Here is a 27,960-nt window from a genome sequence, read left to right as displayed (position 1 = left end):
GACCCAAAAAAGAAAATTCTTTCTTTCTTTCTTTATTACTTGCAAGTTGCATAATTAAACTATGCAATACTTTTTAGTTTTACTTTTCAAATAGTATTATTTTATTTTATTTTTTTATTTAATAACACCATAATTTCTCTCCCGATAATGATTTTCATGGCGTATATAACTGCAAATCTATCCACAGATTAGGGTTTTCCGTTCCCTTCAATCTATCTTCTTCTTCAATTTCCAAACCCTCATTCACAATTTCTGTGAAGATATTGCCCTAAAAGGTAATTCATCCTAAATTTCACACTTTTTTTTTCTCTGTTTCCCATTCATTATTTGCTGAGCTTTTTCATGGTGTATAAATGTTAATGTTTATAGGTAAAGTCTAGCTTAACTCTCCATTTTAATTGATTATAATAGAGAATCCCAATGATAAGTGTATATTGGATTTTATTCATTTAATTGAATTTTGCTGCAATATTATTGAATAGCATGGTTAGATTTTGATTGATTTTGACATGGTCTTTTTTTTTATTTTTTATGGAATGATAGTTCTTGATCTCGATCTTGTTCTTGATTAAATCTTGAACGGATTAATAGTTATGGATTTGGAGAGTGAATGTTCTGCGGTTGAATCTTTGGAGGATAATGAATCCACTCAAAACACTGTGCCTCATGTTGATGCTAATAAGATCAAGGATAATCACGTTGATGATTGCAAGAGTAAGGATAATGGGCTATGCGGGAATGATGATCAGACACAGAGTTTGTCCACTGATCGTGGCGTTGTTTCTGATGATTTCGCAGTGGATAGTCATGCGAATGGTCCTGTTGGGACTGTACGGTCGATGCATTCACCTACTGTACCAGTTGAATCTCGTGCTGCGTCGTCTCCTCCTACCACCAAAGGCTATGGATTGAAGAAATGGAGGCGTATCAGAAGGGATTTTGTTAAGGATCCGACCGCCACTGTGGATGGTTGTAAAATATTGAAGCGAGGTTTGTCCGGTTCTGCAAATCCAACTGAACCTCAACAGAATGCATCAGCTGAAATCAAGCAGAATAATAAGCCTCATATTGGGCCTCTGAATATATTGAAGAACACAAATGTTGCCATTGGGTTCATGAATCATAGCCCCAGTTCAGATTCCAGGTTTGCAGTTGGGGTGCCTTCTGCTGCTACTACTGACTCTGAAAATAGCGAGGATCGAAGTAGCAAGTCTTCTACGGCAGCCAGTATGCCAAAGGCGAGATATGACCTGCCTACTGTTTTGGGGTACGTGCATGGGAAAAACCGTATGAAGAATTTAAGTGGAAAATTTGTGGGTAATTCAAGTAAAAAAGCTCAACAGGGAAAGGGTTATGTTGAAAGCAGTAAGAAGCCGAGAGGAGAAAGGATCAAAATCGAGAAGGAAAACTCTCAATCCAGTGTTGAATCTGACTCAAGAAACTCCAACTTTGGCTTTGTGTTGAGTCCAGTTTCAGTGACAAGCAACGGAAAGCAAAGTGGAAGTTCCATGAATCATGATAGGAGAAATGGTGATGAAGCTCATGAAGGTGAAGGCCAGAGCAATGAGGAAGTACAGACTACTCATAGGAAAGAAAGTTCCTGTGAAATTGAAGAACTTTCACTTGATGATTTGGCTGCGAACTTGTCTTGGGAGGCTAAGGAAGAAAAAAGTGAGAGTCGCCAACCTTCACCAGATCAGGACCCATTGGTCAACTCTATTCTTTCTCTCCGTTCTGTCCAAAAAGCCCTTGAAAGTGGTGGGTGTGATATCCTTCTGCTAACTTCAATAAGCCTTTATCACGTTTTACAACTTATGCATATTGTTCATTATATGCTCTGCAAATCCTGCTTGTTGATCATACCGCACCTCTTAATTTGCTATTTTTTTAGTTAGCTTATTTATTTGAATCTCTGAAATATTTCCCCAAGCATTTACTTAAAGCAGTTGATTACTATATCCTTTGTTCCAGAGTTGGGCAAAGATTGAAAATAGTTGTTCTCCATAAAGCCTCATTGAGGCCAAATTTGAAAGTTGCTATACCAGTCTCCATGCATGTTTCATTCAGGTAGGCATAAGCCTAGAACAAGCATATCACTGGACAAGTAGGGCTGCAACGTACTTGTTTTCATTCTTGGTGGAGTGGTGTTGATATATATATATTACTAATTATCACTCATTTCATGATAGCATAGCTGCAGACTGTGTCCTGTACTTTTTAAAGTTCAATGGAGTGATTTTTTCCTTGCAGAATTATATAAATTCGGGGAGATTGGAAAGGAAAATGCATCTCAAGATGATGATTTGGTTAGCATGAAAAATGATCATGTGGATTCTACTTTTGCTGATCAGGAAACTAGCCCATCTGACCGATTAGCTTCTGAAAAGATGAGTGGAAGTACTTTGGGTTCCTTGGAAACTCAGTTATTCACCTTAACACACAAAGTAAAATATTTGGAGAGCAAACTAGACGAAGCAAGGGCTGTACTGCAGGCAAGGGATTCAAAGATTTCTGAACTGGAAACCAGTGTAAATGGTAGCAGGTCAAGGAAGGAAGAACCAGGAAGCACGGCAGGGTTGTGGCAAGAAAAATACAGAGAAATGGAATTCGACCTTGAGGGCCTCTTTCAACAGAGAATGGAGGCTGAAATCGAGTTTCTAACCCTAACCAGTGCAGTACAAAAATTGAAAGTTTCTGTAGGCAATCATCAACTCAAAGTATCTGAAGATCAAATTCCATTCGCCAGGGAGCAAGCCTGGATGTCAAATAAGCTGGGAGAGGCAGAAAATACAGCTGCTGCAACACCAATGATACAAGCAAGGGAGTTGGAGAAGTCTTATGGAGACGCCTTAGGTACCAACAACGTTTTGATGATGCAGAGGAGAGTGTTTAAGGTAACATTATGTTTTTTCACGCAGTTGGTATTACTCATTTTAGTGTTCGTGTGGGTTGTCTTGCAGTTGTCATCCCATTCAGGGATGGTTGTTCCCACCTGAGGTTTTTATTTTTGGTGGTATGATCCAAATGTAAGATTTCATTGTTAGTATAATTAGAGCCATTTTTTCTTTTCCCTTTTCCCCACTTTTGTTTTTGTTAATACCACAACTTCCTTAAAAGTGGAAACCCTTTTTACAGGATTCACTTGAGTTGAGCTTTTCACTATAGATTTTTATATTAGTAGTATAAGAAGGTTGTTTATGTGTGGAGTATAATGCTAGGTTTTTAATATGTAATTTATTGGTAAAATCCCTAAGGTAGTCAATTCCCTACTGGTTCCGGTCATATCGGCTGGTACATACTAGTGGAAAACTGTACACTGAAACATTTCGGTGCTGGTTTGTGCCATAATAAAAAACGGTACTTTCACCGGTGTGATCTGATTACTTTGAAAGATGAAATGGTATGGTTCTTTTGTTGGTAGCTATTGCTTTGAAGTAATTGCTACTCCTTTATTTTCTACTGTAAACTTTCTTATCAAATACACTTTGAAGGGTAAAAGAACTAAGGAGGTCATTGTATTAAAAGACAGATTGTATTTTGCCCATTCTACTTAAAAATAGGCAAATTAATCTTTGTATCTTAGATCAAAGAATAAACTGATTATTTTGTTAAAAGAATTAATCTATTTCTCTTTTAAAATTGGTTCATGTACGTTAACATGAAGTAAATGACTGATTTGCTCTTTGATTCAACGTATAGGGATTAATTTACTTATTTTTAAGTAAAAGATTAAAATGTACAGTGATCTCTATGATACTTTACCATTTGAAGCATTTCTTTCTATTGATCTTACAAGGAGCATCTAGTCAAAGAATCTCTTTTCATAAAGTTTAGATTCACGTTTCGTTCATATCTATATATTAAGTTATTTAAAAATATGTTAGCATTTATTTAATACTACCAATTTTATATGTTTTTCCATTTTATTAAAATTTTAAACATAATAGTATCCTATATTTAATTTTTTAATGTATTTGAAAATTATAACTAAATTTTCACTTAAATTCAAAATTTTCAAAAAAAAAAATTATAATACAATAAGTAGCAGATAACACTTACCACTTGATGTTGAAAAGGTTAAATTATTATGTTTATTTTATTGAAAACTATATGAAATAATAAAGAAGCTAATATTAATGAGATTAAAAATCATGAAATAAACATATTTCTAAAATTAAGATTTATTATTATCAAGCTATATAATTATATTTGGTATTAATTTTATTAATATGTGCAACAAATAATTTTATAATATAAATTCAACATGTATAAAATTCATTACTCATTCGAACTCGTCATGATAAAATAAATATTTTCGTTGGAATGGTGTCTTAAAAAATTGGCATCATCAATTTAATTGAATTAGTTAATAATGTTAACTATTTAGATTAATTAATGACATTATAAAAGTATAAATATTAAAATATATCAAAATTAAAGTATATGAAATAAATATCAAATTTTAACATAATATAAGGATCAAAACTAAAATTTAACCATAATTTTATATTGTAAAAGAAAGTAAGACCAATTATATATAGTCACAAAATATTTTAATTAAAAAGTTTAACGATGTAATATACTTCGATTAACGAAAACATTGTGAAAATATATGGACTAAAATATTTAAAAATAAAATATAAAGATTAAAAGTAAAATAAAGGACCACAATTGAAATTTAACTATTTCTTATATTATAAAAAAATGGTAAAACACGTGTTAGAGAATCTTCATTTTATTTATAATTATGTATAGTATCCAATAGTCTTTGGATGGAAATAAATTTATTGTAGTGGTTGTAATAGTCAACTAATTAATATTTATTTTAAAAGTTAAATCAATCAAATTTTATTGAAAAAAAATATTATATGTTAATTAATTTTATTTATTTAATGATATAGGGATTTTGAAATTTTTTTTAATAATTTTATTATAGGTTTTGATTATCTCTGTTCTTTTCGACAGAATGTCTAGAATTATTCATAGTTACTTCCCAACTCTTAAATATGAGGACGTTCTCTTACATTTGGGGGTGAGTAATATCCGATTTGATTCGTAAAACTCGATAAAGAATTCAAATTTTGAATTAATTAGTTCGAGTTATTCAAGTTAATCGGATCAACTTGAATATGAATTACACAATTTAAATTATTCTAAAATCCAAATAAGAACAAAACTACGTCGTTTTTATAAGTGCTTACCCATTAAGTTAAAAGCAAAACCATTATATTGTTTGTGTAGTTAAATAATATTGTACTTTATCTACTAGTTAAATAAATCGGTCAATGTAAACGCAACATTGAGTATAAATAATAAGATCATTAACTCGACTTGACCTAAAAGTTTTTTACTCGATTCAATTAAAAAAAATCAAATTGAGTTCGGTTGTTAAAATAGGATTCATCAATTCGACTAACTCGAAATTTTATTACTCGATTCGACTTAACTCGATCGAATGCTCACCCCTACATGCAGTGACAACAATGCCTATGCCAATCAACTCTATTTAACAATAAATTGGTTTTTTTTATGACAATAATAATTATTTATTAGATATCAAATTTAAAGTTAACACTTGAATAAATGGTTCCATTTTTAATGGACAATAGACCTGATTATAGGTTGGACTGATATAAAATTTTAGGCCCATTTTTTAAGGTCGAGTCTAACCCTAAAAATGGGTCTAAAATTCTACTCAAGCTCGATCTAGATTAAAAATACTAAACCTGAACCCGAATCAGCTCACCTGTATTATTATTTTTTAGATTATTTTTTATATAAAAATAAATTTAAAAAGTATAATACATCAAATACACTAAAAATATTACAATAAATGTTTCTTAACAAATTAAAAACATATTAAAAAAATCTTTATACTTGAATAACACTAACATAGTTACAACTTAGCAAGCAAATACTTCTAAAATAGGAACAAAATTAACAATAAAATAAGAGTTATACTTTCAAAGCAAAAACAATAAAATAGTAGCAATATAATAGCAAAATGACAACAAAACAACAGTGAAATGGCAATGAAATAGCAGCAAAACAACTGATTAGGGTCGGGCCGAGCCCGAGTAAAAAAAATCCTATCAGAGGCTTGGACCATTTAGAAAATGTGCCTTATTTTTGTTCAAGCCCATTTTTTGAGCCTATATTTTTGCCCAAACCCTCTCACTTTTTCAAGCAGGCCTAGACTTGAGCGGGTGACCCGACTCATGATCTGGTCTAATGGGCATGTGAAGGTACTAATACTTTTCTCATATGTAACTGTACTCCCGAGCTCACTATATTTCGCAGACCAAAAATAATTCTTTGAATAAATTTTATTAAAGGGATGTTTTTTTAAGTGAACAATCACACCTAATAAAAAAATCAACGAAAGTAATAAAGTATGCCTAACAAAATTAAAATGTAAATTTTATATTAAAATAAAATTTTGATTTAGTGGTAATATTAATATTTTTAATTACAGAAAAATATTTTAATAAATTTACTAAATAAATTGGTATCCGATTGACTCGATCAATTATAAGCATTAAAATCATTAACAAAAGTAAAATAAAAATTTCCTCAAATTTATAGTGTTTAAATTTCAAATTCTTGTTTAAAATAACATTTATTTTTGAAAATTTAAATTCAAAAGAAAAATCTAGTCCATATATAAACATTAACCTATACTATATTATATTATATTATATTATATTATGCTTCCTATAGGTTTATAAAGGGAGAAACCATATAGAACCACCACCAGCACTTCCTTCTTGAACTACGCATCCTTCTCCTAAACTCATGACTTCATCGGTCGGTGGCGGAGGCAGATACATGGCCTTCTCTCCGTCGCCTTCCGCCCCTCACTCTCCCCATCTATCCGGCCTTCGTTCCGCCGCCGCCGCTCTCCTTGACCAAGAGAAGTAAGCTATTCTTTTTTTTTTTTGTTTTGTTTTTCTTATCCTCTCATAGTCTTGCATTTATTTTTAATCTAACCTCTTGCGATCTTCGTTTTTTTTACTCTCCTTTTCCCTTCCGATCCTGTTGCATCTGCATCATCTGCTTGTTTCTTTGCGGTTAATGGAGTGATCTTGCCTTTGATCTTTCTCTTTTTCTTGTAATTTGGTTAGCTTACTGTTAAAATTGCTTTTTCTAGCACATTTCTGCTGAAATCTCCTAGATCTAGAGCTTGATCGTTCGTTTTTGAACTGATTATGCTTTTTCGTTTGAGTTTCTGTTGATGTTATGATTTTAATATCAGATCAGTTAAAATTTACGAACTGATGAATTTCTAGTGTTGTATGTGTGTGGGGGTTAGGGTTGCTGTTTAAGTTGTGATCCGGATATAATTGTACTGAATTGAAAAGTGATGACAGCAGGTCAGGTATCTGTAATTTTTGGAAAATCGAAGTTCGAAATCTGTTAAATATCCAAATTTAATAAGTCCAATAAGATTTTATTTAAAAAAATTTAAAAGTGAAGCAGTTAATGGATTCATGTTGGAGATCTATAAAGTAAAGTAAAGTAAATTTAGATAATGGACATAAGAATCTGAATCTATTATCCTCAATATGAAAGCAGATTCAGATGATGAATATCCATTGCCATCCCTTGAATCGAAGCTAAAAAAACTGGGGATTGTTTGAAACTCTCATTAATGACGGTTTCTGTCCAACTTTAACATTACCTTGTTTAGAAGGACTGATTTACCTTGTTTAGAAGGACTGATGGTTTTATTTTTTCGTTTGCAGATATCTCTCGGAGTTACTGGCAGAGCGTTACAAGCTTAGTCCATTTATGACAGTGATTCCTCATACCTGTAGACTGTTGAACCAAGGTGAGTTCCTCTAAGTAGCAATTTTTTTTTCTTGTCAAAATCATGCAGACAATATCTCCCTCCCTCGTTGTCATCACTAAAACAACGACTTGAGGCTAACTGTTAATTGCCAAATACTAATTCTATGAGTAACTGACTGGAAATGCTAATTAAGGATCAGCCCACTAACACTCACGCTAATGAAATCATGGTTCGCGTGTCATGAAAATTGTAGATAGTACTGACAATTACTAAGACTTGGGTGGAACTGTGATTGAGGTATATGACTACCTGCAATTTTTAGCCCACGATGGAATACTTGCTTACTCTTTTCATTTTCTTTTTTGGGTAGAGCAATCATTACATGAGAGAAACTATGGTTCTAAAATAGTTTAAATAACTAATATGATGAATCTTACATGAACTTTGGTGGCCTTCTATGTAAATGTAACAATGGATACTTAGACATATCTTAGGAAACGATGGAAGTGAAGGATAAAGAGGGAGGAAAAAGGAAGTTTCTGAACCTCACTAACTGTGGTGAAGGAAGAAATGGATATGAAGAAAGAGTTACAGAGGGCAAAGCCAGTGATTCTGCCGGTATTCATCTTGGGAATTGAGTGGGGAACTTCCCAGTAATATTTAGTTCTTTAGGTTAGTTGTGAGAGACATTAGTTGCCAACTTCTGGCCAAAATAGGTGCTTGCTCAGTTTTTCTATTTTTCTATTCTATAAAAGCTGTCTTGCAACAATGTGCTAATATTTGGTGGCAGTCAACTAATTAGTGTTTCTTTTTTAATTAATGTAATAATATTTATTAATGACTTAAAAGTAAACCAAAATAAAATTCCACATCTTTCTTTTGTTTCTAGATTGCATTTAACTGGAAGAGTAGCTTAATTTATGAAGCCAGAGTTGATATTTAACTGACTAAATTAACATTGCGTTTGGTCTCTCCATTTTGTGGTGACTGCTAACTGATTTCTTAACAAATGCTGACCGGTACATCTTATTCTTGAAAATGACATTTTTGGAGCAGAAATTTTGCGTATAACTACACTGTTGGGGAATGCATCAGTTTTAGGTCAAAATGGGCTTGAACAAGCTAGCCCCCTGGCTTCTGGAGGAACATTTTCAAATGGAGGAGCCGATATGAACAGATGGATGTCACAGTTTCAATCAGAAGTATGGATACTAACCATTAACCTAACTCTGTACCATCTAATTTTACTGCTTTAAGAGGTATTCCTGACTTATTACTTTACTATATTTTCATGCTAACTGAACCTTTATTTGAAATCTAGCTTGTATTGTCGTTTCTCTTATGACAGGCAATCTGAGGCTAACATGAAGAAGTCCTGAAAACTAACTCTACCATAGAAAATGTTTCAGGCTGTTGCTTTTAATTATATAACTCATTGTTTTCCTGGGTCTTTATCATTGTCAAGATAGAATCAGATTTGTGGGGGATGATAGTTACTCGTAGTCTTATTTGGTGTTAAGCTTCAGTTCTTTTAGGATGGAAGCCTGAAATGTTGATCGAGTGCGAGACAGTGCATGTTAGGTGTTCCGTTAAGAGGGTTATTCTCTCCGCTGTGTACTTTATTGCTGACATTGATAACTACACTGTCATTTTTATGTCCCCCCCAAAGTGCAGATGGGAGTTTTGAGACATTTGCATTAATGAGTTAATATGTTTTATTTTATTTTTTTAACAAAGCCTTGAATATTATGGTACCAGATGCCTGGTTTAGTACAACCCTCTTTGGCGGAGAACTGGCTGAATTCTCAAGGTGGCTCTTCCGGTCTTATTGTTAAGAGAACAATCAGAGTGGATATTCCTGTCGACAAGTATCCTAACGTATGAATGAACTCATATCTTAACAGTGATTTTAGAAGATTTATTTTTTCAGTATCTAAACTAATTTAATATCGCAGTACAATTTTGTTGGCCGCCTCCTTGGTCCTAGGGGCAACTCTCTTAAGCGTGTGGAGGCAAATACGGAGTGCCGTGTCCTTATAAGAGGTCGGGGCAGTATTAAAGATCCTGCTAGGGTAATGGTCCTTTGCCTTGCAATATTATGTGTAATTATTGCTCATTAAATAAGTTTGGTAAATATGTGATCATGTTTCAAAGATTTTGTTGAAAGTGAAACCTATCGAATATGTAAACCCTAAACTTTTTAGCAGTTACCAATATGGATACCACTTAAATGAATTATTATGTCTTAAAATTTGTGAAGGAGGAAATGATGAGAGGAAAACCTGGGTATGAACATCTGAATGAACCTCTTCATATCCTAATTGAGGCAGAATTACCCGTTGAAATAGTTGATGCTCGCCTAATGCAAGCACGCGAGATACTTGAAGATTTGCTGAAGCCTACTGTGAGTAAAGTTTCCTTGTGTTGTGATAATACTAATATTATGCATATCTTTTTGTTTAATTTTTTTTTTATATTGTTTTTGAAAAACAGGATGAATCCCAGGATTTCTATAAGAAACAACAGCTGCGAGAGCTAGCAATGCTGAATGGTACACTTCGTGAGGAAGGCTCTCCAATGTCTGGTTCTTTATCCCCTTTCCAAAACAGCCTCGGAATGAAGCGAGCAAAGACTAGGGGGTAAAAGGATCCCTTCTCGAGGCCTGTTGGAGCTTGTGTCTTAGTGTCTGCCGTAAGCCAGCAGTTTTCCCGGACATTGCAGGTATTGGCTATATATAGGCAAATGCCTCCATGCACGATCGGGGCACTGGCATGGGCACTGTTACTGTTGTGTGCCAGTTAAGTTAGGTTGTTCTAACTTATTTGTTTGATATATGAAGTGTGTTTATGTTGTGTGTGTTGGGAGAGGTTAAATGCTAGTATTATTTTTATACAGTGAGCAATGGGTGTGCGTTCATTTTCGGGGTTTCGGGTTTTGCATTCTGCATGTTGGTTGAAACAGATAAAATAGCTGTATGTAGGTTGTAGTGGTATTATTAGCTCGTCTTCTTATTATAGTTAAGCTTTGTAATAATTGACAGTTTTGAAGTGAAGGGACCTATGTAAAGTAAATGCGAGGAAATTAAAGGTATGGTTTGTATTGTATTGTATTGTAGTCTATTGTAGTGTAATCTATACAAGTCCACCAATAGTAATTTTTTTTTTACCCTAAAATATCTAGTGAGACTACTGAATTATTGGTGCATTGTTGTCAATACAGGAGTATATCAATTTGAGTGTGATGAAGTGCATTATCTTCTTATTTATGAACTAGAAAGAAATTATAAGTAATTTTAAGTATTGTGTGAAAAGAGCAGATATAATCTGAACATTTAATGAGATTGTTCAAAAAATATTGGTTGCATAGAATTTGAGATTTAAATCATTATATTTAGAAGTTAAAATTCAGCAAACAAAAATTTTAATTCAATCATTATTTTTGTTAATTATATTTTAGGTCATATTAGGACAAATTTTGACAGAAAATATTTTTGATTTTAGGGTTGAATTAAGATTTTTAAATAAAAAACAAGATTTATTTTTAAAGGATAAGATTAAATCTTAAATTTTTAAAATTACTTTAGTTAAAATTTTATTACATGTGCTTGTTTTTGTAGGTTTGACCATCCATTTAGGTGATTTACTTAAAATTAGGTTTTTTACTCGTACTAAATTAATTATGTTTTAATTGAAAAGCGTATAATATGTATTGTTTTTATTCATGCAAACATGATTGTAAAATTTTATACATATAATTTAATAATAAATTTAACTATGTTATTATGAAATTTTAAAAATTACATTTCAATACAAAATAAAATTTAAATATAAATAATATTGTTTTGAAGTTCATTTTATGGTTAAATCGGCTGTATAATGTGTTGTATAAAATTGTAGGTAATCGCCATCTATCTAAATTAGTGTTGAAGCTAAAACTATAGTTGTTAATTGATGGTCGTAGATTTCAATTCTATTTAAGGAGATTTGATTCGTTCCAAATTTAAAAATTTAAAATGTCAGAGTTGAAGTATTCGCTTTGATTGTTAAGAGTAGGTAATTCGTTCCCTATGTCTTTGTTTTTATTACATTCTATCTCATCGTATTATATTTTGTTCAGTGATATTTGAGAATCACTGTCAATACCTCGGTGTAGGTATTTAAAATATTCCATAGTCTCGAGCCTATTCACAACCAGCCAATGAAGAATTTTCAGATGTACTAGTACTAACAATTGCCTTAGTAATGCAATCGTCGATTCTTCCGAGAAGCTACAATTACCATGAGTAAATATATTGATTTAATAACGAGGAGCACATTTTTTCTATGCGCCCAAGCCTAGCTAAGGAAGAGTTACTAGACGTAAAAAAAAAAAAACTTATTTTATTTTATTTTGACTGAAAATATTATATATAAAGTAGAAAAATAAATATACCATAAATAATAAATAAAAAGCTACCCCATTTCGACAAAAGAATCACGCCAAAGTTCCATAGCTTTGGGCACCATTTATTTAACCATTAACTTTTTTTATATTACTTAATCGAAAATCGGTATCGAAACCCTATGGTTGTCCTCTTCACCAACTCCATTTACCCCTAAGAATCACATGTTCTTCTGGTATGGCCCTTGTTTTTTCTTCTTCTTAAAAATCTTCCAAATTCTTTTACCTTTTTTCCTTCATTTTGAATGTTTGGAATATGGACTCAAGCTTGAAAGCAATCCTCATTATGAGGGTAACCTCAATTGCCGGTGATGTCTTCAATTTCAAGTCATGTTAATTTTCATCTGAGGACTATAAAACCCTAATTCGATTTCATCTTAATAGTGGTTTAGGGGAGGGGAATGCGTTGAGGCTGTTCTTTGTTGATTTTCTTTACATTATTTTGTTCAATTAAGAAAATTAATTTTACAATTTTTTTCAGCAAGATTAAGGTAAATTAGATATTAATAAATCAAATACTAAATTGAAGCAATATATAAATATTGAGGATCAAAGTTGTTATTATGCCAATTTTAAACTCAATTAATTTTTTAACTTCTATAAAACTTTTAACTTTTTATACACCTCAAATATCTTGAATTTTTATTAAAAAATTGTAATATTTATTTATTTAACCTTGTAAATATTAATATAATATAAAAATATATTTAATAATTCCAGAGTTGAAAATTTTAGTTTTTGAGGGTAAGATATTAAAATTTTAAATATAATTGAGAGTTATATAAAATTGAATCCACATCCCTAAACTTGATAGTTATTTTCATTGACAATAAATTGGAAAGAAAAAGCCAAAAAAAAAAAAAAAAGAAGTGAAAATGAAATTAAAAGAAGAAAACTTCCCTTTTGTAAAACACACCAATTACTTGTATAGCACACCACCTCTCTACACAGCTTTTATAATACAAGCTATAAGGCAATCACAAAGAAGAAAAATGATAACCCAAACTTTTCATAACAGCCTACCAAATCATTACATACAAATATAAATACAGTAAGTGCATTTCTTCTTTGCTCCCTTTTATCTCACCACAACATAAATTTTTACAACCAAAAATCAAATCCAATCCCAAAAGAGCTTTATCAAATGCCCCCCATTCATCCCTATCTTGTTTAGGATATAAGGTGGGGGCTTCATCATGCAGTGGAAGCTCTTATATCGGCATGAGTTCTTCAAGATTCCGCCTGCGGGGCTTGAACGCAGCAAAGCCATTTTTTCTAAAATCAAAAATAACACCGAGTTAAAAGAGAAATCTATTATTGCTATGTTCGAGCAAGCTGTTATTATACCATCAGATGTATGCGTGCTAAGTCGGTTAGAGATTACTTACGGATTGGGGTTTGTTGGGGTCGGCTCCAGGCTTACCATGAGTGTCAGCTTTTTCCAGTGACTCGGGTTTGCCACCTGTTTTCTTCTCATCCCTTGCCTTGTTAAAGATCACCGTAAATCCATCGGCTGATGCAGGATCGTTGACATCCCATTCACCGAATTTCGGCAATGGTCTACCCTGGTCCTGTTGAACAAAAAGAGAAGTAAAATGCTCCCGTCAATATCCTCGTAACCAAAGTAAGGTAGAGAGACAAAACATCAAGGCAACAAAATTAAAGCCCGTCAAGATTCACATCTCGAGTTGCATGTCATAACAATCCAATAAAAAGTTGTACAGACAAAAGAGCTCCAAGCATAGAATTATTTGTCCAAAATCCAACTAGGAAAGTCAGACAACAGAACTGTTAGCACTAACAAACTACTTACCTCGATGATTCCAAACTTTAATAAAGGGAAAAACCAGGATATTACAAACAACTCTTCATTGTTTTCCATATAGGTTACCGTACTTATTAGCATAACCATGGAAGATATTTTTCACTTTCTAGGTCTTTATAGAATTATGGTTTCTTCAAATAGAACAAGAGTAGATCTATTCTGTTCCGAACTAGCAAGCAACCACACGCAACTTATCTCTAAATGCCAACAAAGCTCCTAAATGATAGCTGCTAGATACCGTACAGCTCTTACATAACTTCAGCTTCAACATGATTAAAGTAAATTTCATTTAATAAAAGCAAAAGCAATCGGGATGTTTTGCAATAGGGCAAACAGAAGTAATTTCAGCCGAGCTTGTATTGAAATCTATTCAGGAATCTTACAGCAGTCAGGTAAAAAGGCATGTTGCAATTTGAGTTATTACAGCCCGTTGTAGGCCTAAATAGATGGCATAGTTTAAATTAACCAAACACCGGTTAATGATCACTTACGTAAAGCAATCCGAAAGAGAACCTGCCCTAAGACTAATCATAAATGATTCATGGATACCTGTTTTAAGCTACTGTATAATCAATAATCATTCACTTGAGACAACTTTTATTGAAGGGAGATGTTAAGTGTGTAGGAAAATGAGAAATAGCCATGCATAGATAGCGGCAATACAACAAATTACACGAATCGCAACACCATTAAAGGATATAAAAATACACTACAGAAAAACACAACCAAATAATTTGAAAGATACAGTAAAAGCTTAAATTATCTTGAAAAAGGAGGTGAAAAAGAATCTGCCAAAACGTCGAACTTGAATCGGCATAAACTAACAATCGAAAACCAAAATAATATCATGGGAATCCAAGCATAACTTAGACATTTCGAAAACTAACATTGCCCTATACCCGATAAGGAAACTTAGAGAGGGTGAATTGAATAATCAACAGGTCGATATGAAAAATTCGTATACTTTTCAGAATTTGATCATATGTATAGGCCATGACATTGAAGAACAAGCTTCCATTTCCAGATTAGAATATCAAATACTTCCAAAGTAACAACAAAATGCCCTGTGAAAATACCCAGCAAAAGCTAATTTTCTTAAGGAACAAACTTCAATGAATATCCATAACAAAATTAGTAGTACATTAAAAAACTCACATATTTTCTAAAGCATTTTCTTTTCAATCCTTTAAGAAAGATAATTCCAACCATAAACCATGTTATCACACAAGTGAATTGCTTAAAATGGTATTCAATTCATCAATCAAACAAAAGACAAAAAGGCTCAAAACCAGCTTCCACCAAAACCCATCAAAGGAAACAAAAACAAAATGATAAAAAGAAGTATACAATTCTAATCAATAAAAAAAAAAACCTTGCCCAAAATGATAACCAAAGAAACTTTTGATCAGCAACAAAATCGATCTTTATTCTTTAAGAAAAAACAATTAAAAACCCAGAATAAAAGAGCCGATAAAATATATGAATCACAACAACCCAAAGCTCGTATCCATTGAAAAGAAAAGTAACTTTAATCAGACAACAAAAATTAAACATTTTATAAAAAATTTAAACAGGAAATGGAAGAGGAAAAAAACCCAAAAAGATTTGCTTACCGACATGAATTCTTAACAGAGAGAAACTTTTTATTGTGATGGAAGAAAGAGAGATATTGATTGGAAGATATTCAATAGAATGGAATGGAATTTTTTGGGAGGAAAATGTGAAAGAGAAAAAGAGAATGGTCGGAGAGGGGATAACCAGTGTTAGTTTTAACGGATAAACCGGAAGGGGGAATTGGTGGAATCGAACCGGAGGCGTTAATGACACCGTTAAGTATAACGAAACGATAAGATGAACTGGCAGATGGCTTGATGATAGATTGTTGGGTTTTTTAAGACTAATAATTGCTGATATATAAATACAAATAAGTAAATATATTTGAATTTATTTTTTAACCCTAATTAAATAGTTAGTTTTATTGGACGACAAAAATATAGATTCAAAAAATAGGATTAGATAAAAAAATAATATATATTTAAAAAAGGGCCAAGCCTCGAGTACGGTTTTTTAGCCCGAGTCTGGTCCGACCCAAATTTACTAAAAAAGAAAAAGTACTATTTTGCTGTTGTTTTTTTTCATTGTTGTGCTAATACTATTCTGTTGTTATTATTTGGATATTGCATAACTCTTGTTTTATTGTTAATTTTGCTATTATTTTATAGGCATTTGCTTGTTAAGTTGCAGTTATGATAGTGTTATTTAAGTAAGACTTTTTAATTTATTTTTAATTTGTTGGGAAACATTTATTTGAATGTTTTTAGTGTTTGATTGGAAATTTTTTTTGAATTATAAACGAACTTACTAAGCTCATTCAAGCTTACTTGTATTTGGTTCATTTTGTAGATTACGTTTTGAAGAATAAGAAGATCGGGTCAACGTCAAAGATTACACTATCTAGGAACCTTGATAGATTTTGATTCTCGGTTTTGGTATATGACATATATTAGGACCCAATGTATAACTTATGTCAATTACTTAGTTTGAGTAAGATGTTATGCTATGATGTGTTTTTAATTACTTATGAGAATCAACATGATACTACATGGGACTAATAGTTAAGGGTATGAAATGCTAGGTTATATGATAACTCAAAGTTGTAATGCAATGGTTGTTATGGTATGTTTATAAAATCTACTTGAGTTGCAAATGGAAAAGAAAATGAGAGTATGTATTGAGATGTTAATGATAACACTTGGTTGAGTTTATTGACATGTTTGAGAGTGATTGAAGTTGGTTTTGGTCTATGTAATTATGTGATTGAATGTGTTTTAGGTACTTATGCATATGGGTGAAAATTGACTTTGGAATTGGATTCTTTTGGGCACACACGGCCTGAAACACGGGCTGTCACATGGCCGTGTGAAGCACATAGGAAACCTACACGAGTGTGTGCTCAGAGCGTGTGTAAAAGTAGTTTAGGTGCAGTTTCACACGGGTAGACACAAGTCCTGCGACATGGCCATGTGAGGGTAATTCGATTGTTACACGAGCTAACACACGACCTACGTCACAGCCGTGTGATCCAAATCAGAGAGTTACACGATCCATGCACACGAACGTCTGGGATAGTCGCATGACCATGTTAGAGCCACACGAGCTGAGTTCTACCACACGGCCTGGACATACGGCCGTGTGACCCTTGACTTGAAAATTTTAAATTTCTTCATAAATGTTCTGAATTAGTCCCTGAATGTCCATAATTTATTTTTTTTGAGCTTCGAAAGCTTGATTTAAGGCCGAAACTGAATGACCTTTTTCATATTGAATATTACTTGTGATTATGGTGTTGAATTGATTTTTGAGCATAAATTGTTATTAACTGTTCCAACTTGACTGCGTAACATCTTATATCCTATTTTGGCAACGAAAACGGGATAATGGTGTTACATAAATTTATTAAAATATTTTTAAATTTAAAGATTAATGTAAATTATTGAATTAATTTTATACTCAATTTTAGAAAATAATCAAAATTAATAGGATTAATGTATAGATAATTATCCTACCATAACAAAGTTTTTCAATTTTAGATTAAAAACTCTGATTTTAGAAAAATAAAAAATAAATAAAAATGTGATAATTTTTGGGTAAACTATTAAAATAGTTACTTTTAGTTGACTCAGGTTACAATTTAGTCTCTTATGTTTGAAACATTACGTTTTAGTTAATTACGTTACCGTTTTGTTACGAAATAGCCACTTTACCGCTAAGATTTGTTACCTCCCAAACGATAGTCTAAGGTGATTGTTAAAATGAGTTTTAAATGCCAATGGAATATAAAATTTTGCCCTAAAACCCAATTTTCTTTGGTTTAAAGAGAACGAACAATTGTTTTTTTTTTTGTGTTACAATTAGAGAGAAGAAGAAGAAGAAGAAGAAAAAGAAGAAAATGAATACACTAACCTCTATACATAACAATAAATAAATAAACAAATATAAAACATGCATGTCTTTTTGCCAGTTACATATACTAAAAAAAATTAAAAGATGGACCACATTTTACAAAAAAAATCATAATATTTAAATCCAAAACCCAGGTAAAGAAAAAAATAAATCCCATTACTTACTATAATCCATACTTGGACCGTCCATTGAATTGATCATTTATTCTTCCATTTTGAATAAAAAATTCAACCAATTGATGGAGCACTCAATTTGATTTCTACTATTCGATTCAACAAAGATAACTATGAAAATGAATAGTTTTTTCAGTCAAAATGAAAACGAAAACTAAGAAGAAGGAGACTAAGGGTTTTTTTTTTTTTTTTTCAGTTCAAGAATTAATTTGATGCATTGGTTTTGATTATTTCGGGAAACCAGATTACCATTTTTCATTAATTAGTTTAGAAAATTTAGTTAATTAAATTTATTTAGTTAAAAAATCAATTAATTTACTTACCTGGACATCCATGTTGACATTTAAAACTATTTTAACTACCATGTCGGACCGCTGTTTGGGAGGTAGCATATCTTAACGACAGAATGACCATTTTGTAACAAAATGACAACGTAAGCGACTGCACATTTCAAACACAAGTGACTAAATATAACCTGAGGCAAACAAAAATGATTATTTTAATAGTTTAATCATAATTTTTTAATTCCTTTTATAAAAAAAAATTACTACAAAATTACTTCTTTTTTTTCCTTCTTTATTTGGAAACATGGCTGGATGTATGCTAACATTAGCAAAGTGTAAAGAAGGCTTGAGGCATAAATGTATTTTTAATCTTAACTTTGTGATTTCAATAATTAAAGCTGTGATTGGTTGCCACACAATAATTATAAAGAATTCAACGCCATAAATATAATTATTTGGTCCATCGTTTTTATTCACAAGATTAGAATAAGTCTTGATTACTAATATCTTAAGATCTTCAATGAATCCCTTGGAAGAAACAGATAGTTCACCCCTGCAAAATGGAACTCTGTTTGAGAAGCTTGAGAATTTTCAGAGTCTTCTCATAAATCTCCTTCTTGTAATCATACCATAAATACTCTATACTCTCTCGACCTTTTGCAGCATTAATCATTTGTGCATAGAGATTCACTCCTCCAGTAATGCCCATATTTTTATCAGCTTCTCCTACCTTGAGAATGTTTTCAAGCCCTTGTAAGCAAACTTTAACAACCTCTGGATCGGCGTAGTAGAGAAGATCACACAATGGCTTGATGCACCCTTGACTTACAAGGAATCTGAAATATGTGACATGCCCAGATGAGATAGTTTATCATTCATGCTCTACCAGGTCATGATTCCCTTAAACAATAATATAGGAAACCATTTTTGTACCTGATCTGATCATGAGTCCCACCAGATGCAGCATTTGAGATGGCTTTTCCAGCTTGTTTTCTAATATCCATTTCAGCATTTTGAAGCAAATGAACTAGAGGAGCAATAATATTAGCTTCAATTATAGCCTGTAAAATTCATACCATTACCCATCATTTCATTGTACAAATCAACGCAAATAAAACCTTAGGTTCCAAATTGATACCTGTATCTGCTCTTCATTTCTTGCTGTGATATTTGAGATTATCCAGCAAGCAACCACCTTGATGCTTTTTTCATAATTATTTGTCAAAAGTTTTGAAAGGCATGGCAATGCCTGATGACTTATGACACACTGCATAGCAACAAGGTTTGCCCGTAAATGAGAGAAAAAGATCATCTTTAACAACTAAACCCAAACAATCTTTAGTCCAAGTAAGAGAGGGTATAAATGTGGCTTTAGTGAGAAAACTAGTTATTAAAAAAAAAAAAGAGAGAAAAAAGATAGGATAAATGACAAAATATACATATTTTAGTAAGATCATTTAAAAGGGAAAAACTAATTAAACAAAGTGTCTAATACCTGAGTTTGCACATCATCTCCAGTAACAATATTTCTAACTGTATAAAGAGCAGAAGTTAACACTGAAGGAGAAGGGTGCCTGTGAAAGTCCAAAAATTTATGATTTGGGTCAAGAAACCAAACAAAATAGCTCAGAAATAGAATAGATTTCAGAGTCAATCAACAAAAAAATAGTCTAACTCACATTAAAAGTTCCACCAGACGCCCAAGTACACCTGCTTCAATAACAGCTTGGATTTTGTCATTTGTGCCATCAGAAAGATATGAGAGTGCCCTACATGCTTTAGCTAAGACGACTTCATCTTTTGAATGAATAAGACGGGCTAATGTAGGGAGTACAAGCTTAACCTGAATAGTAAATAAAGGATAATCAGTAAGACAAAAATCAATTTAAACTAAACATTCGTAAGCCTCCAAGCAATTTATCTCGCTTTCTAGTTTAATGTTAGTAGTGCATAGCAATGCATTGTTTAGATATCAGACAAACAACCCACCAGATTCGATTTGAAAGATTAATGACAATGATTTTGCACTGTAAAGCAATAAATCGATGATATCATTTGTGTTAAATGGAAATATGCCCAGAAGTTTGCACCCGAGGCTGAACTGGTGTGAAAACAAGGTCCGCTGTACTATATTATAAAGCGATATTTATTCTTTCAGTTTGTAAATTGTTACTGCAGTTGCTTTTAATATATTCATGATTTAGCAAGTAAAAAAAGAAGGGACTTAGGGTCAAACCTGATCAAAGGGGGGCTTACAAAACCTTGACAGTGTCCATGTAGCATTTCTCAGCATAGAACGTGAAACAGGTTCATTCAACAAAGCCAACAATGGAAGCAAAGCGCCATGTCCAAGGACAAGATCACGACATCCAAGAGAAACAGCAGCAATATTTCCCAATACCAGGACAGCCTGAATTTCGAAACAAAAAAGAATGATATAAGATTACAAAATATTCATGCAAGCTTTTGCCAAGTAAAATTAAATGATATTGGAATAATTTTATTTCATATGCATACCTGCTCACGGACATAATCACTTGGGGAACCAAGTAACTCAACAAAGCGAGGAACCACTCCGGCTTGAATCACTTCCTCAATAGGTGGTCTACATTCTGTAATAAATTGCAAAAGATATCAAAGTAAATAGTTCAAACTTTATATCACTATTTAAATAAATTTTATTGCAAAAGAATTTTCTCACCATTTGAAAGAAACTTCATGAACCTGGCAACCAAATTTTCCAGCTGCAGTCAAGGAGTGGAACATGATAAGAACAACCCAATGCTCAATCAAGTCAGAAGCAGAACCAATCAACATATCATGCAAATAATTCACGAAGATGGTGATGAGGTACAACTATGACATAAACAAAAATTAAAGAAATAAGCATGTTAATTATTCATAACAACTCTGCTTTGAAATAAAGGATCCCAGTTTTCAGTACACTATTGCAATTACTTCTGCTTCAACTATCATGCACATCCCAACAACTAAACTGTAATCCAACCACTAAACTGACCTTACAAGAACCAATCAACTAAATTTCTAATTTGGAAATGTTTAAATAAAAATGGAAAACTGACCTCTTCTCGGAAACGCTCTTCGTGAATGTTCTTCCTAATCTCTATGTTATCCTCTACCTAACAGCAAGAGCGTATATCATGTTAGAGCAAACAAATACTGGACCTTTATATTTAAAAAAAATTAAGTATGTAATTAACTTACTTGAGCCAACACGCATTCTATGTGAGCGATTGTTTGACCATTACATTCTTCACAATAGTATATATCATCATTTGGATTTCTTTCTTCCTCACAAAAATCACAGTAATACTTTCCAGAATCATCTTCTATAAAAGAATCCTTTAAGATTAAAGGATGAATATGATATTTGGATTTCACAGTATATGGTATACGAACACATTTCAAATGAAATTTGATATCACACTTTAGACAACGATAAAAGGGCTCTTCTTCATAACTTCCATCACATACTGCACAATGGAAATTTCCACGCCATATTGAATCAAAGAGTGATTTATGATTTCTCCCAAAATAATAAAGAACATTCAGGTGAAATTCACATTTCAATGGTCGCCTTAAGGAATTAGCACATATAGCATGGAGGTTAAAGTCACAATGTTCGCAGCTATATACAAAGTCATCTGAGAGTAATTCCAAAGTGCAAGCATAACACCGTTGACGAGTAGGGAGCAGGCGACCAACCAACATGTGATTTGGATGAAATGGGACTCGAATCTTTTGTGGCAACCTAAGGCAAGATTCATGAAGTATATACGTGCAGCTCTCAGGGCAAAAATAGGCTGGACCTAAGATTTGCAATCTACAAATGTTGCATTCTCTTTTATGGTTAGGGTCATTACAATTGGTAAGGACAAGTTTATGGGGGTGGGTGAAATGGTGCAACTCAGTTACTCTACCCGTCATTTTCTCTTCTAAAACCCCGATTTTATGAGTTGTTAGAGCTGCACATTTCATATCAAGCTTGAAATTACACTGCTCGCAAAAGTATATGAAGCCATCACAAATGTCTCTACACTCTTCACATGCAATTAACTGAGGACCCCTAGAAGTATAGAGGTTAAGAGGGTGGCTAGAATGAAAAGGGTGTCGTATCTCATATGACAATTTAGCACATTTTTCATGTAGGTAAAAATCAGGACATGTCTTGCAGAAGTAGCTTGAACCATTAAGTACCATACGACAACCGCTGCAATAATTTTCTCCTTTTAACTCTTCAGTTACTTCATACATCTGGTGAGGGTGGATGATAGGTCGAAACAAACTCTGTACATTTACAAAGAAACGAAAAGAAAAAAAATCAGAGAATGAGCAAACTCATTTCTTAATTAAGAAATATAATTACATAAAAAGTTGGGTTAAGTTTTTTGAGTAGTTGTTCAAGTGATTAGTTATTAATAAAATCATTAGAGAAAAACCATATTGTAACATATTCATAATAAAGTTGCAAACCAGAGTGCGGATGACATGACTCCCTTCATTCTGCTCCACAAACAAAACTTTGTTTTCCATGGGCGGGTTTGAGGAGGATGGGAGCTTTCCCGATGCAACTTTATCCTATAAACCAAACATGTATTAATATTTATTTCATCTAGACTCGGAGAGCTTCACAAATGTAGCTCATATGTTTACTACTAACTTTTAATTTACTTTTTTTTCAAAGAAATATTTTTTAAAAAAAGAAAAAAATTAAAAAGAAAATCAAAGACATCGATAAATATTATAAATCTTATGTCTGATTACGAAAGTTAAATTAAAGGGTGAAAATGATTATTACCTGATCAAGTACACATTGAATATGAGCTATGAATGTGCAACTTCGACAATAATACACGGGATCTTTCGGATTTCTTTCATTCTCACAAACATCACAATAATATTTTTCAGAATCATCTTCTTTGATCAATTTCATCATGGTAAGTGGATGTCTGTGATATTTATGCGTAGCTGAAGATGGTACAACACATTTCAAATGGAGACTAAAGTGGCATTGCACACAGCGATAAACGCTAGCACCATCACAATGCTTGCCACATGCTTTGCAATATGAATCTTGCCCTTCCTCACCTCTCTGATTAAAATCTTCGAAAAAAGTGAGAAGGTGATGGTGGCAGTCAAGTTTTAGGGAAGGCGAGAGTTTAGCGCAGTGAAAATCAAGACGGAAGCTACAAATCTCGCACACGTACAAAGGGGTAGCAGTATCACACTTCTCTGAACAAACATTGCATTTACGATTTTCGTATGTATAGGTTAAGCGAAGAGGGTGCTTAGGATGAAAACAATGATCAGAAAGTCTCCTGGGTATCTTATCACCGCACACCTGATGGAGATAGAACTCATGTATTGTACAACCATAGCACACTTCTGATGGCAGTAGATGTTTTTCACACCAAAAACAATCATAGTCTTTTTCGCGTACCTTCCTATATTTGAAGAAGCCCAGCTCGTGACGGTGGCTGTAGTGGAAGATTGTCTTTTTCTTTCCATCTTTAAATCTCAATGGCTCTTGATCTTTAGGCAGCTGACCACTGATCGAAGAACCACATGTGAGATCAAGACTGAAATCACATGAAGAACATTTGTATACACAGCCAGTAGATAGATACAAACATTTATCACAAATAAAATCGCTAAAATAATCCCATTGTAGTTGAAGTCGGTGTTGCAAGTGGAGGGGGTGAATAATCTCAAGAGGCAGATCACGATTCAGTTTATCCGCACAGGAAATGTGCTTCCAGACCTTGCACCAAATACAAGTAAAGGCAGTACCAGAGATTTGCCCTCCACATTCTTCACAGCGACTCTCTTTAGTCTCCGTAAGTCGTATAAAGGATGTATGAATGCAGGGAGGTATGATGATATCCATGTGAAAGAAGAAAGAAAATGTAGAAATTTAAGATTAAAGAATGAGAAAGAGAATGGGAAAAAATGAAGGGAATTGTATTGTGTGAGGGAAAGGAGGGAAGGATAATTTCTTGTGTGATGGGAAGACGTTCAGTATCTATACATAACCCACAGAAAGGCAGTAACTTTTAAAGAATTTAATGGAATGCGAATAAATAAAATAAAATAAAATAAAATAAAAAATTGAAGCGGATAGATTGAAAGTAATCATTAGGTGGAAAAGATACCATATGATTTCAGGTTATGAATTCAAAGCCCAAATCTTTAAATTAAAATATTAAGCTTACATAGCTTTGGTTTTTGCATGTAAACTAATTTTAAATTTTAACCGAGAATTTATTTTTTCTAAATGGAGAACTTATTAATTAGTTTTATGAATGGGATGATATAATTCGAGTAAAAGAAAATATAATAAATATTCATCGTCGGCGATAAAGGACAAGCTCCATCAACACAACAAAGACTTTAGCCTCAACATCAGTAGAATATTACGACACGTTAATAACTGGTTTTATCACAACTCAAGCACGGCATATATAGTGCGATTACAAGTAACTATCACAATAAGAAAATGAGTCCTAAATGGTCTAAAACGGCAGGTGGGCAAAATCCATAAAAGAACTAAGCATCCATTGAACTGGCGAGGACAATGACATAACCATCCCTAAAATTACTTCCAAAAGCAATACTACATGCATAAGTAAAAGTGTAAAACTAAAAAAATGCCATAAGAACAAACAAAAACTTCTAAAAGTGAAGACTTATTAAGCAATGAAAAACAAATAAAACTCAATACAATACGGGTCCAAACTGACTCTTGAAATAATTTATTATTTTGAAATATTCTCAAAAAAGAAACAAATTAATAAGCTTACGAAGAGTCACGCACTCCCCAAGAAAAATTGCTAGTGACTTGTGGAGTTTCAGCAATGGCAAGCGTTCTAAGAAAGATAAGTGTAATGCCTCAACTTTTTATGTATCTCTGCTTCTATGAATATTGGACACAAATATTTGTATTTGCTTCAGTAGTTAAGTGTTCTGGGTGTGTGTAGGAAGTCCCAAGCTCAAGCCCTAGCTTTAGCAAATTTTTGTTCTTTTGGGATTAAGCCCTATCTCTGTTCAGCGGGCTTATATTTAAGTGCCTACAATCTCATATTAGAATGAGCCTGTTGGTTTGAGTGGTAAGAGTGTGTTGTGTTGTGCTGGAGGTTTAGTGTTTGAATTCCTGCGCGAGCGTGGGTATTATTTTTGCTCGGTTATCAGATAGAATTTCGATTGGACTATAATTCTGAGAAGTGAGTTAGTAGGAGAGTGAATTTAGGGATGTGCTATTACATTTTTTATTTTTTCTTATTATTATTTTCTTTTTTTTTTCAAAATTTGGTTTTTCCCAAAATTTTGACGTGATTTTTCTTGCTCTCCTCCCTATTTTGTGCTTCCAAAATCTGTTCTTTCTTTTCAGTCCCTTTTTTTTTGCCCTTTCAATTTGTACTTCATTCCTCGGGGTTCATTAATCATTTTGGTAAGTGGGATTTTCTTATTCTGTAACTTGAAGTTTCTTTTCCAAACGTTGATTTGGGTTATACCTTTGTTTGGGCAACAGCGAGTTGAGGAGATCGTGATTTTACCCCTACAGGATCGTAGTTTATCATTTGATGTGTTGAAGTAAGCGATTCTGAAGGCCTTAGGAGTGTTTTTGCATTGAAACAATACCAGGTGTGTACCTAAAACGTAGAAAAATGAGATTCAACGAAAGCCAAAAAACCCCACTGTCGATGCCACACGACCGTGTGGTTGGCCGTGTGAGACGACAAGGCTGTGTGATAGCTAGGGTGTGGCTGTGTGAGCCACACGGGCTAGGGCAGATTAGACGGGTGGGCCACACGGGCAAGCCACATAGCCTTTGTGATAACTGGGCTAGGCCAATCAGGGCATGTGGGCGTACACGAGCTATCCACACGAGCGTGTGAGCCCATTTATCTAAATTTTTTCCTAGGATTGCATGGGTCGTTCCAAACAACTGTGGGCATATTGTAGGGTCGGTAAGGGCTAACAAAACCCTAAACTGTATAATCTATTTGACTGATATTCTATACTGAGTATGATAGTATATTCATGTTATATTCGTATGTAAGCATGTGAGTATGGTTATTCTGTATGTTTGAAACTGAATATTTTATATCTAATATTGGGGTTGGGATAATATATCTATACATATGGAGGAAGTGTTCTGAAATGCTTTTATAGCCTATTATCTGGCAGCATAGCTGCATTATATTTGGTATGTACTGCATCAGTACATTAATGTTTGTAGGGCTGGGTGGGTGTTTTAAACCTCACATGGTGTGTAGGGATGGACGGAGATGGTGTGTAGAGGATGGGGGTAGGATTCTGATTTTTGATTTTCATATGTATATCTGTATCTGTAATAGGCTTAAGCCCAAATCTGTATCTGTCTGATTTTGATTTTCTATTATGTACATGCTTAATTCTGTGGGGTTACTCACTGAGTTTACGTAATCTCACTCTTTTCTATTTAATCTGTATAGGTAATCCACAGAACTAAGCGGATTGGTGCAGTGGAGGACTTGATGGTGACCACACATTATCACTGGTTTATTTTGTTTTATGGTTTCTTTTAAGTTGTATTTTCTTAGACTGTATAGAGGTTTTAACTGTCTGGCTTTGGTTTTGAGTTTTTGGATTTAACCTACATATTTTTATGATGGTTTCACATTAATTATTATTATTTTTAAAATATAAACTATTTTCTCAAAACACGACATTTTTCTAAGCTTCTGCTAAATTAATACATAATAAGGCAAGTTGACTAATTGAACATATGTTTGAAATAAAAAAAGTAATTAAAGGTTTTTATCGAGTTAGCTTTGTTTTCAAAATCACTTCCATATGACATTGTCAAATACAACCATAACATCTAGGCCGGGTTTGGGGTGTTACATTTAGTAGTATCAGAGCCATATTGTAAAACTCAGCTGTAAATTTTGGGTTCCAAAATTTGGTTTTAAAGAATTGGTTTTCAAAGAATTTTAAACATTCTAAAGTAAGTATGTGGTACACCGAGTCTTTGGCGCCCATCCTGTAAGTATTTTTGATTTCTGATAGAAAATTCTAAAATTGTTATTGATGGTCTACTTGAAAACACCATAGCTAGTACATTCTGAAACTGTAGTGAAACTGATTAAGACTAAAACTTCCGAAAACAACTCTAAATTTCTGATACTTTATGCATAAAACATCTGTTAATAAATATTAAAACTAATGCATAAAACTTCTAATGTAGATAAAACTTCTAAGTCACAATGAGCTCACGAGGTATCCATGGTTATGGTATTTGAGGCTGAAGTAAAAGCTGTAGGGGGCTCCAGCTAAGTCCTCATCTCTGGGCAGTATGCCAAATCTGGACACGAGTAGACACCTGTATCACCTGCTACTGAGACTAGGTCTCAGAGTTATTCAGTTGGAGATGACGCATTGTCCTAAGCCATGCTGAGGATATTAGAGAGGGTCCCAATC

The 27,960-nt window shown here is 33.1% G+C and overlaps 4 protein-coding genes across 4 annotated transcripts; 2 read left to right on the top strand and 2 right to left on the bottom strand.

The window, feature by feature from the left end:
- The first annotated feature begins 60 nt into the window (after window positions 1–60).
- On the top strand, window positions 61–3,398 carry LOC105761157 (WPP domain-interacting protein 1). The gene is made up of 3 exons (XM_012578880.2): window positions 61–275; window positions 544–1,758; window positions 2,251–3,398. The coding sequence occupies exons 2-3, from the start codon at window positions 594–596 to the stop codon at window positions 2,994–2,996; spliced, it is 1,911 nt and encodes a 636-aa protein (XP_012434334.1). The 5' UTR covers window positions 61–275; window positions 544–593; the 3' UTR covers window positions 2,997–3,398.
- Window positions 3,399–6,725: 3,327 nt separating this feature from the next.
- LOC105761159 (KH domain-containing protein At5g56140) lies at window positions 6,726–10,896 on the top strand. The gene is made up of 7 exons (XM_012578887.2): window positions 6,726–6,917; window positions 7,746–7,831; window positions 8,849–8,994; window positions 9,551–9,670; window positions 9,748–9,864; window positions 10,053–10,196; window positions 10,286–10,896. Exons 1-7 carry the CDS (start codon window positions 6,796–6,798, stop codon window positions 10,433–10,435), a joined length of 885 nt encoding a protein of 294 aa, XP_012434341.1. The 5' UTR covers window positions 6,726–6,795; the 3' UTR covers window positions 10,436–10,896.
- Window positions 10,897–13,133: 2,237 nt separating this feature from the next.
- Window positions 13,134–15,839, bottom strand: LOC105761160 (protein NOI4). Its single transcript, XM_012578889.2, has 3 exons — window positions 15,671–15,839; window positions 13,621–13,803; window positions 13,134–13,507 (listed from the first exon to the last, which is right to left on the bottom strand). Exons 1-3 carry the CDS (start codon window positions 15,674–15,676, stop codon window positions 13,463–13,465), a joined length of 234 nt encoding a protein of 77 aa, XP_012434343.1. The 5' UTR covers window positions 15,677–15,839; the 3' UTR covers window positions 13,134–13,462.
- Window positions 15,840–18,837: 2,998 nt separating this feature from the next.
- Window positions 18,838–24,517, bottom strand: LOC105761158 (uncharacterized). Its single transcript, XM_012578882.2, has 12 exons — window positions 23,297–24,517; window positions 22,972–23,076; window positions 21,703–22,785; window positions 21,561–21,617; window positions 21,179–21,221; window positions 20,995–21,089; window positions 20,714–20,887; window positions 20,157–20,320; window positions 19,973–20,051; window positions 19,616–19,744; window positions 19,411–19,538; window positions 18,838–19,313 (listed from the first exon to the last, which is right to left on the bottom strand). Exons 1-12 carry the CDS (start codon window positions 24,383–24,385, stop codon window positions 19,025–19,027), a joined length of 3,435 nt encoding a protein of 1,144 aa, XP_012434336.1. The 5' UTR covers window positions 24,386–24,517; the 3' UTR covers window positions 18,838–19,024.
- Window positions 24,518–27,960: the final 3,443 nt, after the last annotated feature.

This window comes from Gossypium raimondii, chromosome 11, assembly GCF_025698545.1.
Source record: "Gossypium raimondii isolate GPD5lz chromosome 11, ASM2569854v1, whole genome shotgun sequence".
NCBI lineage: Eukaryota > Viridiplantae > Streptophyta > Magnoliopsida > Malvales > Malvaceae > Gossypium > Gossypium raimondii.
This window is presented reverse-complemented; position numbering and strand designations above follow the sequence as displayed.

Coding starts and splice junctions, on each gene's coding strand:
- LOC105761157 (XM_012578880.2), top strand. CDS start 594: ATGGATTTGGAGAGTGAATGTTCTGCGGTTGAATCTTTGGAGGATAAT. Junction 1,759..2,250: donor CCAAAAAGCCCTTGAAAGTG/GTGGGTGTGATA, acceptor TTTTCCTTGCAG/AATTATATAAATTCGGGGAG.
- LOC105761159 (XM_012578887.2), top strand. CDS start 6,796: ATGACTTCATCGGTCGGTGGCGGAGGCAGATACATGGCCTTCTCTCCG. Junction 9,865..10,052: donor GTATTAAAGATCCTGCTAGG/GTAATGGTCCTT, acceptor AAATTTGTGAAG/GAGGAAATGATGAGAGGAAA. Junction 10,197..10,285: donor AAGATTTGCTGAAGCCTACT/GTGAGTAAAGTT, acceptor TTTGAAAAACAG/GATGAATCCCAGGATTTCTA.
- LOC105761160 (XM_012578889.2), bottom strand. Junction 13,508..13,620: donor ACCCCAACAAACCCCAATCC/GTAAGTAATCTC, acceptor TTTTGATTTTAG/AAAAAATGGCTTTGCTGCGT.
- LOC105761158 (XM_012578882.2), bottom strand. CDS start 24,385: ATGGATATCATCATACCTCCCTGCATTCATACATCCTTTATACGACTT. Junction 21,618..21,702: donor TAGAATGCGTGTTGGCTCAA/GTAAGTTAATTA, acceptor TCTTGCTGTTAG/GTAGAGGATAACATAGAGAT. Junction 19,745..19,972: donor GAGATGATGTGCAAACTCAG/GTATTAGACACT, acceptor GTTGCTATGCAG/TGTGTCATAAGTCATCAGGC.